Source organism: Pteropus alecto, unplaced genomic scaffold (assembly GCF_000325575.1).
Source record: "Pteropus alecto unplaced genomic scaffold, ASM32557v1 scaffold239, whole genome shotgun sequence".
Classification (NCBI taxonomy): domain Eukaryota; kingdom Metazoa; phylum Chordata; class Mammalia; order Chiroptera; family Pteropodidae; genus Pteropus; species Pteropus alecto.
The window spans coordinates 136,888-147,709 of record NW_006494613.1 but is presented as its reverse complement, the minus strand read 5'-3'; the positions used below and the strand labels follow the sequence as shown (position 1 = coordinate 147,709).

At 36.2% G+C, this 10,822-nt stretch overlaps 2 protein-coding genes across 3 annotated transcripts in view; both read left to right on the top strand.

Annotated features, from left to right (window-relative positions):
* LOC102884724 (ceruloplasmin) overlaps positions 1-3,663 on the top strand; it is a 46,689-nt gene extending 43,026 nt beyond the window's left edge. Inside the window, exons 14-15 of the mRNA XM_025042497.1 lie at positions 3,374-3,480; positions 3,651-3,663. Coding sequence (XP_024898265.1) covers positions 3,374-3,480; positions 3,651-3,663 — 120 coding nt within the window. The remainder of the gene's footprint in view (positions 1-3,373; positions 3,481-3,650) is intronic.
* A 355-nt stretch (positions 3,664-4,018) lies between these two features.
* The window catches only part of LOC107196717 (ceruloplasmin-like), a 16,503-nt gene continuing 9,699 nt past the window's right edge, over positions 4,019-10,822 (top strand). Inside the window, exons 1-4 of one of the 2 annotated variants that reach the window (XM_025042496.1) lie at positions 4,019-5,290; positions 5,702-5,841; positions 6,923-7,085; positions 10,287-10,753. In XM_025042496.1, the coding sequence (XP_024898264.1) occupies positions 5,047-5,290; positions 5,702-5,841; positions 6,923-7,085; positions 10,287-10,303 (564 nt within the window). In that variant the 5' untranslated portion in view covers positions 4,019-5,046 and the 3' untranslated portion in view covers positions 10,304-10,753. Of the gene's footprint in view, positions 5,291-5,701; positions 5,842-6,922; positions 7,086-10,286; positions 10,754-10,822 lie in introns of those variants that run through there. The other variant, XM_025042495.1, reaches the window with a different exon arrangement.

Genomic DNA, 10,822 nt, shown 5'->3' with positions numbered 1-10,822 from the left:
GCGCTGTCGGCCCTTTGGCCGCAGAGTCCCGCCCCTTACCATTTGCTCTTGTTCTTCCTTCTGCTTGCAGTGTCTTATTTCTCTACCTTTTGGCTTTCAGGAGACATGCCTTAAATTTTTTCTAAATTACATAAATAATCGGAGAACATATTTTTGAAAGAAATAATAGGCAATCAAATAAAGTGCAAAGTACCAGCGTCTCTCTCCTAGTGATCCCTACCATGAAGAGTTTGGTGTATATCCTTCTAGATGATTTTGGGCGGGGCGGGCTGGAGGGGTATGTGTGTGTGTGTGTGTGTGTGTGTGTGTGTGTTCAATAGACTTTATACTTTTTTTCACAAATGACGGTCATCAGTGAGCTGTTCCAAATGAGCTTTTTTTGAGGAAGTGAAGGAGGTGGTTAAGAGGGGACACAGGGAGGTGTGTCTGAATGTGTGTATGATGACAGCATATATCAAAAAACCTACAGGAGAACTATAAGAAAAATCTCTGATGGTACTGGACATCTACAAATAGTCAGGTTTGAGTCAGCGGAGATGATCTCTCCACACACAGCTAGAACACAACACAGGCAGCAAACACTGCACTGCATGTGGCTGAACGTTTCTGTCCCAGGATCCAAAAGCAGCATCCTAAAGGCGGAGGTTGCCACTTGAAATTTTAAATCCTTGGTATCTAGTCCAACATCTGGTATGTACTAGGAATTCAATAAATATTTAACACAGAATTAAATATTTATTGAAATAGATTAACTCTGAAAAATTAGATTAAAAGCTGAAATATATTAAATACATGAGTGTATTTTATTTAATAAAAATTATGTTTTTCATCTGTTAGTTGTAAAGTTGGCTTCTAGAAAGGACAATTTCTCTGTAATTTAGTAGTGCACAAATATATCAAGTGTGAAAAAATAAATTATAAAGTTTCTCTTGTCAATTTATGGGTATATAAATGAAAAGCCCTGCCCTCATAACCCTCATATTTTTCCAAAGGTGATAAATAACATATATAATATTAAGCTGTAAAAAGTGTTATGAAAAAAATTAAGGCCGTTGAGAGAGAATTAGGTATCAATGGTGCTATTTTAGGTAGGATGGTCAAGAGGACTTCTATGTCTTTCTCTGTCTTAATGAGCCACAGGAAGTCATGGAGGAAGAGCACTGTAGGTCCCGAGATTTGAGTGTATCTGAGGAACAGCAAGGAGGCCAGAGCAGAGCAAACAGGGGAAAAAATGTGAAGAGATGAGATTCAGGCAGGGTAAGAGGTCAGATGCAGTAAGAAGGAGGGGACTTCAGAATCCATGGTTAGGATCTTAGATTTTATTCTAAAAACCCATGTGAAGGTTTGAGCTGAAGAGGGATAATTCGATGAACACTTTTTAAAAGTTGTTTCTGGCTGGTGTATGAATAAGTGTCTGTAGGGCACAGGAAGAATCAAGGATCATTTAGGGGACTACTGTAATAATCTGGGTAAAAAAAAAATAACAAGACTTGGGCCAGGATAGAAACAGCTGAAAAGGTAAGTTGTCATGTTCTGGTTCTAGTTGAAATGTGGTACTAAAAAGACCTGCTGAAAGATTGGACATTAGAAAATGTTAGGGAAGGTAGAGGAGTCAAGACAGCACCAAGGTTTCAGGCTTTGAGCATTTGTGACAGAGCAGGTTGGTGTAGGGCACAGAGAAAAGAAGGAAATGTCATTTTTCAGCTTACGAAAATAATATGTTCAGTTGGTGAATCTATGCTTTATTCTCAGTAAAATGTTCTGCTTAGAAAAAGGGTGAGGACACAGAGGTGGGTAAGATGGAAGGCTTGTGGAAAAAGGAAAAAGTCTAACACATCCCTTGAGACTATGTCCTACTTGATACCCTAATAAAGGTTTGTCAGACTCTGTCTAATTAAAGTCTGACAGCAGGAATATATAATGGTGAGTTCTATATAAATGAAATGGACAGTGAGTGGCCACGGCTGAAAGTCAAGTTATTGTGAGCAGCTGTATTATTGAACTAACAGGGGTTCATTTTGCCTGTGTTCATCAAAGCCCAACAAGACATGAACAGGAGTTGCGGCAAAGAAAGTAAATGTTTTTTAAAAAAATGGTGCCAAGACCGAAGACACAGTAGAGCTAGCGCTCAAATAACTGGCTCCCAATGGCCTCTAGGAGATAGCTTACATAGGGGAAAACTCATAAGTCATGGCAGCTAAGGTATTTGTGGTTTTGGGCTCAGCTCTACTGATTGGTTGGGGCTAGGGTGGGAGGCAGTTGATCATTGCATCAGGTCCTGATGTCAGTCATGGATCTAGCTTTGAGGGGACATGATCATTGGGGGTGTTCCACCTTCATGGGTCTGGAGCCGAAACACAAATGAGATCAAGATCTTATCTTTAGTTTGACCCAAACTGTTTCTGTGGTCAAGAGGCCTGAGACTTTGTTCCTAAGACTATCTGATGCTGACCTAAGTGCTTAATGATTACAAGAGTGGTTGTGCAGTATGTGAAAAGGTGGAAGGATGAGGAAAAAAAAAGAAGCAAATGAGTCATGATGCTAGTAGACTAGACAAGGCCAGTTTGACTAGAGAATGGGAATAAGCCATTTTAAAGGAGTGAAGTTTTTGCATGGTTACAATTGTATTGGAAGCCCTGAGGTGACTGGAAGCAGAGATCAGGCTGGAGAAGAGCCCAGTGCAAACAGAAGAGAGTAAAAGATCTTTGCAAGACAGGAGGGTAGAGCAACTGGCCATCTTCAAAGTGTCAAGGTCCAGGGTGTGGTCCTGTATCTGACAGTGTCGTGACAAAGCAGTATATGTTATGACAGAATGAGATAGACAGGAGGTTGTTGTGACAGGTCAGCGACGCACAAGATCAAGGTCTATGTCTCTTCACCAGGAATCATGAAATCACTGAAGATACAGGTGAAAAAGGAGAAATGGAAGGCAATGGTGAAGCTGGGGGAATTACACAGAGTAGTCTAGATACAGACACAGAAAGGACTGTGGGAAAGGTGCTAGCTCTGGGGAAAATCACTTGACAGTTGAAAAGGAAAATGTATATTAGAGAAACATTCTTCAAACTAAGAAAAGATCTGTTGTAAAATTTCTACAAATTGTGATATTGGAATTTCACAATTCCAATTCCAATGTGGTGTCATTGCATGTGTGTCATGGCTAGTTAATTCATAACTGACAAAGAAGATATAAAAGTATGTCTTACAGTCTGTCTTAAAGGTAAATTCCTGAAAACAATTTTGAGTACACTACTTTTTAAAACTAATTATCCCGACATTTCCAGTTTCTGGGTCACTGGTTATCAAGACTTAGGATATATGTGTCCAATATATACCAAATATAACCAGATACATCAACATTTGATTAATTTAGGTGAAACTCGCACTTACATATGGAAAATCCCGGAAAGATCTGGAGCTGGAAACGAGGATTCTGCTTGTATTCCATGGGCTTACTATTCGACTGTGGACCAAGTTAAGGTATACTTTAAATCATTTTTGTTTTTTGAAAATTCTCAAAATAAACACATAATTGAAGGAAGATGAAGATATAGTTTTTCTGTGGTCTAATTCTGTGGTAAAATCCTAGGAGAGTAAGCTACTCTGTAATTCACTTTGGTTTCATTTTTTTGGGTTTGTTTGTTTTTAAGGATGCAATTATAACTGTATCAACTCTATGACTGCCAATTATGGATAATACAGAATTAAATATTACTCAATACAGTATTTTATTTCCCTTTTGATATGAAAATACATTAAACTCAAGGAACTGAGATACATGATTTCAGAGCTCTGTTATTACATGATAATGAAAATGCTGACCTCACCAGTCTCGATAAGATTAAATATTTCAAGGCCAACAAAATGCTCAACTACAAATCAGAATGTATACCAAAATTCTTTTATTTATTTGTGTTTTATTTTAAATTTAAGTATAGTTGGTATACAACATTATATTAGTTATTTTAATTTCAGGTGTACAATAGTGATTTGATATTTTTATACCTTATGTCCCAAAATTCTTCTGTGGAATTAAACCTCTAGTCCAAATCTCTCTCCTGAGTTCCAGACTTGTCTATATACCTGAACATCTCCCCCATGTCCCACAGCACTGGAAACTCAGCAACTCTAAAATGGAAATTTAGATCTTCCTCTACCTCCTCCTATATTTCCTGTTATAATAAATAGCACTACAAGCATCAAGTCCGTTCAGTTGTTCAAGCTAGAATCCTGGATATGAAGTACTTAATGCTTTTCCCTAGGTCATCCAAGCAATTCAGCTACCTACATAGAGCTCAGTCTGTTTCTTCTCTCCATCTCCATATATCAGGTCCTTATAATTTGCCTCAACTATTGCAGTGGCTTCACAATCTCCAGGCTCTTCTCCTTCTAAGCCTTCTTTCACTTTACCACCAGAATGACTAATCTAAATTGGAAATATGCCTCCATTCCATGTTTAATTTTTCAATGGCTACATATGACCCACAAGACAAAATCTAATATTCCTGAACATGATGAAACTCAAAGGCCTTTCAAGACCTCATCTTCCACTATTGATGTCCACCCAAACCAAACTTTTTTTAGATTTTAGTCAACCGTGGTCTTCCTCCTCTGTGTTCAGTAGCACAGTACATACCTCCATGGCAACAAGTGGTTCATTTCTTCTATTCCTCTATTTTTCTTACTAGACTGAGCTCCTGGAGGGCAGGGGCTTTGTTTGATTAAGCAATAGATTTTCATTAACTGGCATAGTGCTTGGCTTATAGAATAGGCAAATCAACACTGTTTATTTGGGGTCCTTTTACACTGCTGCTTATTAGCTGAGCCAAATTTGGCCTCTGTAAACATTTCTGTTCCTTCAGTATCACTAACATAACTAACCTACGCCTCATCACTGCTCCAATTTAACAACTTCAAGTGGAAAGTATATTGATTTGACAGTACCAAAATGGGCAAAGTCTACTACCTAAATCAGGCCTGCCTAAATTCCTGAGTTCATGGGCAATAAAGTCCCAGTTCTCTGAAATCCTGACTTATAGCACAAGGATGACTGAAGTTTTTGGTTGTTTTCAGGATCTCTATAGTGGATTAATTGGCCCACTGATCGTTTGTCGAAGACATTATATGAAAGTATTTAATCCCATTAAAAAACTGGAATTTTTCCTTCTGTTTTTCGTTTTTGATGAGAATGAATCTTGGTACTTGGATGAAAACATCAAAACATACTCTGATCATCCTGAGAAAGTAAACAAAGACAATGATGAATTCATAGAAAGCAATAAAATGCATGGTACGGTATATTATTCTACAACCTATTTTTTCCCTTTTATTCTTTCAAATAAAATTAGACTGTTTCTTTTACAGCAAACTGCCTCACTTTGTATGTGAGGTAGAATTCTGTTCTAAGCCAAAAGGGGACTATATTTGAAATCATCTATTAACTTCTCTCCAAATTCCAAAGTCTCATTCCCTTTTAAATAAACTCAAAATTAGGATTAAGGCTTTTGGTGCTAAGTATTTAGAAAAGCAGTGTGACAGTGACCTTAAAGTATCCATTTCCTCCATCTCTAGTGAAAAAAGTTCTATTACCTCAAAAAAAAAAAAAATCCTATTCATGAACCTAATCGTCACATTTTATGTGAAATAGCTGTTGGTTTAAAATATCCTGAAAGATAATATAAAAGCCATGTATTTTCCCCAGCTATTAATGGAAGAATGTTTGGGAACCTACAAGGCCTCATAATGCATGCAGGAGATGAAGTCAACTGGTATCTGATGGGAATGGGCAATGAAATAGACTTGCACTCAGTACATTTCCACGGCCACAGCTTCCAATACAAGGTAAGAACCATCCATGGTCGTTATTCTTGCTCTATTTGAAAATGTTTTAATACAAATGAAGAAAATATTTCCTCAGAGAGACTTATGAAAAGTTGAAAGTTTCAAGAGACAACTAAATTATTTTCTAAGAGTGTGGCACATTGCAATCTCAATTACAATTGCCAACCATTGTTACACCTGGGCTCTTCCTGAGATTTGCAGTTTCTACTGGATTTTCATGGAGTTTTGCTCACATATTCCTGGACATTTGAATGGAACCGTTAGCAGAGAGGGTAGGAATGTTCACATAATGATGAACCAGAGAGTAGGGATAAGACTTTATTATATGCTTTGCCTATTCTAAGTTCTGGATCTTAAACGGTCCAAAGTGAACAAGATCATCAGTTTGGTGTCAAGCGACTGATTGGTCCCTAGATCTCAAACCTACTTCTACTTCTCAGCCAGTGTTAATTTCAGCAAGAGTCATTAGCTCTTTTGGAAATGCTTTTTTTCTTACCTTTGAGTTAATGTAGAAAATTCAAAAGCTACCCAAAAGCACACTGCAGAAAGGCCATTTTATTATCTGTATTTTGGTTTACATAGATGTTCTATTCTTAGTGGGCTTTCAATTCTCTCTCTACAGAAATACCCACCAATTACTTTGTGCTGAGACTCTACCTGAACTGCTCCTAGTTTTGACTTTTCCATCAGTCTCCTTTTCTGCTCCCTCATTACCCTACCTGCCCCCAAAGTTTCAAAGACAAGCTAATCCAGAATAGGTTTAGCAAAAGTAAGATTAGGGCTGAAATGATAAAAAGGCAAGAGTAAAAGGTTAACAGGCAGTCCTGATTGATGGATTAACTCTTAACACACCTTTCCCTCACACTCACCTGGTGGTGGTCCATAGTGCCAAAGGTTTAGCAGGAATACAAGCAGCCCGTATCTCACTGTTTATATTAAACATAGAAATATGCAGGGTCTCATTTTTTAAACAGATTTATCTCATGTTTCTAATATCCCTGAGCTGGCCAATTTAAGATTATTTAAATGAATCCTCACATATAATAAACATTACATAATATTTGTTGTTTTTCTAATTAAGCACAGGGGCATTTATAGTTCCGATGTCTTTGACATTTTCCCCGGGACATACCAAACCCTAGAAATGTTTCCAAGAACACCTGGAATCTGGTTACTCCACTGCCATGTGACTGACCACATTCATGCTGGAATGGAAACTACTTACACGGTTCTACCAAATGAAGGTGAATATCAAGTTAGTGATTCTAGAAGTCTATGTCACAAATATAATTAAGATGTACTACTCTGTCTAAATACTTCCCCCAATATGAAGCATTTGTGAATTTGCTGCCCTTTCTTCCTTCTTCACCTCTTAACAGGATTTTTTTTTTTTTTTTTTTACTGCTAAATGGCGTGGGATACTGCTTTTTCTAATAGTTCTGAAAAAAGCACCAAATATTCCCTAAGCTAGTACAAGTTGACACCAATTTGATGTTAACTTGTACTAAAACTGATTATACTTAAAACTGATATGAGAGCGGTTATTTATGAAGAAACTAACTATGGCTTACAGACACATTTAGAATTTAATTTCTTTTTTAAAACATTAACTTCTCTTCTAGGTAGTGCCTGGTACACAAAAAGCACCCCCTCCCCCAAAATACCCCAAATAATCACTATAATTTCAAATATGCAATCAGGCAGAATGGTGTCTTTCTTTCCCCTGAAGGTCAGTGGGTGGCAGGTATTCTTGATTACTGTTTGTGAAAGATTGTCTTAGTCCATTTGGGCTGCTATAACAAAATACCAGAATAGGTAACTTATAACGGACAGAAATTTGTTTTCACCGTTCTGGAGGCTATTAGTCCAGGATCAGGGTGCCAGCATGGTCCAGTGAGGGCCCTTTCCTGAGCTGCAGACTTCTTATTGTACCCTCATGTGGCAGAAGGGTCAAGCTAGCTCTCTTTTATAAGGGGACAAATCTCATTTCTGAGGGTTCCATCCTCATGACCTATTCACTTCCCAAAGGCCCCACCTCCTAACACCATCATCTTGGACATCAGGTTTTCAACATGTGAATGGAGTGGAGGACACAAACATTCAGACCACAGCAAAGATCCAGAAAAAAAATAGAATCCAAATTTCCTGCTCTGTCCCCAACCCAGTAGTAACACTCCCTCCCATGTAGGCATGAGCATGCACGCATGCGCGTGCGCACACACACACATGCACAATACAGGAAAACAAAGAGCCCCTTTGTGGATAAACACTAATGCAATGTATTGTATGAAGACTGAAATTCCTGCTCTATAGTTGCGGGCTTTGGTCTTTCCTGGGTCTTCTGAGTTCAGAATTGTTGGAATTGGCAATGGCAAACCCAACAGAGGGATATTATGTAGAGAAAACAACGTGTTTTCTCTCCTAAAAATAGGCATAAAAGGGAACATATAAATGGTAAAAAATATAGAATTAAATATATTTCAAAAATTAAAAATCACTGAAAAATCAACCATTAGTAAAAATGTAATGTTTTAATTTCTCCTGGGTTTTACATAAACACCTTGTAACATGAAAAACTACTTCCATTAAAACACTTTATTACAGAGAGTGGTACGGAGAGCACCAGAACACCAAAGACTTGAACAGGCAAATAAACCACTCGGTGTAATGCCAATAACTGATGAACTAGGTAAAGACTTGAAAATGAGAAAGAAAACTTTAAATAGTTTTTAAAGAACATTAGCACACATGCTTACCATACAAAAGGATGGCTCTGCTCAGAAAAATAACCAAAAGCAATGGAACAGTGAGATAGGAAATTAATGTATGCAAATGACTGGCATACATGAATGAGGATCCTGCTACAGGCTAATTCTATACAGACAGACAATAAAAAGATTACTCTAGTATAATGAGCTTGGAAGGAGAAGAGATGACTGCTTGCTTGGTTAAGAAAGGGGCGACTTTTTAAAAAGCTATAGAGAAAATTATAAAATAGCAAATGAGAAGGGAAAAAAGATTAAAGAGAAATTTGGTATTTACAAGAGAAAAGGTATTGTGTGGGACTGAAAGAAGCAGTAATCAATAAAAAAGATAGTTTAAATTATAGAGAAAAATGGGGAGCCACATTTATCAGTCTGAATTGTCTTTAAATAAATGTTTGATAGTTTGAGGCAAGTCTATATTAATTCTGAACCTTAGAAAAATTAGAGGGAAATTTTTCAATATTATGCACCAAGAGACAATATTCTCTACCAAAAAAAAAAAATCATTAGAAAAAATATGGATATCCTGTCATACTCAATGAAATGCTTCATTTCTACTACTAGAAGAAGCATATTAAAGAATTCCTATGACAAATATAAAAGGTGCTTTTTTTATACTGTGACATTTTTACAAGTCAGGTAATCTTTTGGCGCAGTCTATAGAAATAAAGCTTAATTACCTTTAAGTTCCTTATAGTCAGAAACTGTATATTCTGTATTTCTAGTAAGTACCCAAATCCAGTTGGTAAATACCTAATCACATATTAATTCAGTGAAAAGGAATTTTTAAAACTTTTTTATAATGTCAGACAGAAAAATTGCAAGAGCAGTACAAAAAAACATGCAAAAACTCATACCCTTCACACAGATCCCCCAAATGTTAACACACTGCACAGCCAAATTTGCTCTCATTTTTTATATCTCCCTCTCTCTCTGAACACACACACTATATATTGTAAATATACATACTTATATTTCTTAAAAATAAGAAGTCTTATATATAAACACAGCATACCTATCAAAATCAGAAAAATAAAAATGCTTCGATACTATAAATCCTTTTTAAATTTCATCAATTATTCTAATCATGTCCTTCATAGAAAAAAAATCCCGCTCAGGCATTGTATCCAGCTGGAATGTCTTCTTAGTCACCTTTAGTCTGGAATAGTTCCTCAGTCTTTGTCTCTCACAACTTTGATATTTTTAAAGATTATAGGGCAGTCACTTTGTGGAATGTCCTTCAGTTTGGGTTTGCCTAATGTTTCCTCTTGATTAGATTCAGGTTATGAATTTTTTGGCAAGACTTACAGGAGTGATATTGTTTTTCTCGGTATACATGTCAAGAGGCACAAGATGCCGATTTGTTCCCTTTCTGGTCACGTTAACTTTGAGCATCTGATTAAAGAGATGTCTGCCAGATTTCTCCACTGCAGAGTTAGCTATTTTTCCCTTATAATTTATAAAGATATTGTGGAGAGGAAAGTAACTTTTCTTTAAATAAAGCAGTACTTGAATGAGAGATGTTTTTAAACATACAAAAAACAGAAACATATAAATGAATCAAGAATTAAAATAAGATTTTAAAAATTAGAATACATTTAAAGCATCATTTATGTATTTTTTAAAATCATATGATATATAGCATTTTTAATAATGATCTTAAAATTTCTTTTTCTATAGAGACCAAGTCTGGCTGAAAGAAATAAATTGGTGATAAGTGAAAAAAAAGATTCGTAACAATGTATGTGAAAGTGTTGACTAGAATGTTTACTTTGGAATGGCTATAAGCATTACAAAAAAGATTAAAAACATACACTTCTGTGCATTTGTGGGAAAACTGTATTACATTGTTTCATATGAAAAGATCAATGGACTGTATTATGACATGTGACTGACTCTAATATACTAGGTAACAGAATTGGTTCATATAGACCATTCATATCACCACCATTGGGCCTTTACAAAACTGCATTTAAAAAAAAAAATCTATGATGAGATGTTGTCCTGGATGGTTCTCAAAAGATCTCTATTGATTCATTGAAATGTTTCTAACCATCGGCTTCCCCATCAATCCCTCTAACATGCTGCTAACATCATTTCCAATGAACCAGTGGACTTAGGGGAACAGGGGTATGATAAGTAAAATTAAAAAATAAAATATAATAAAATAAAGTAATAAATAAATAAATGAAAATTAAATTTAAAAATAAAATAAA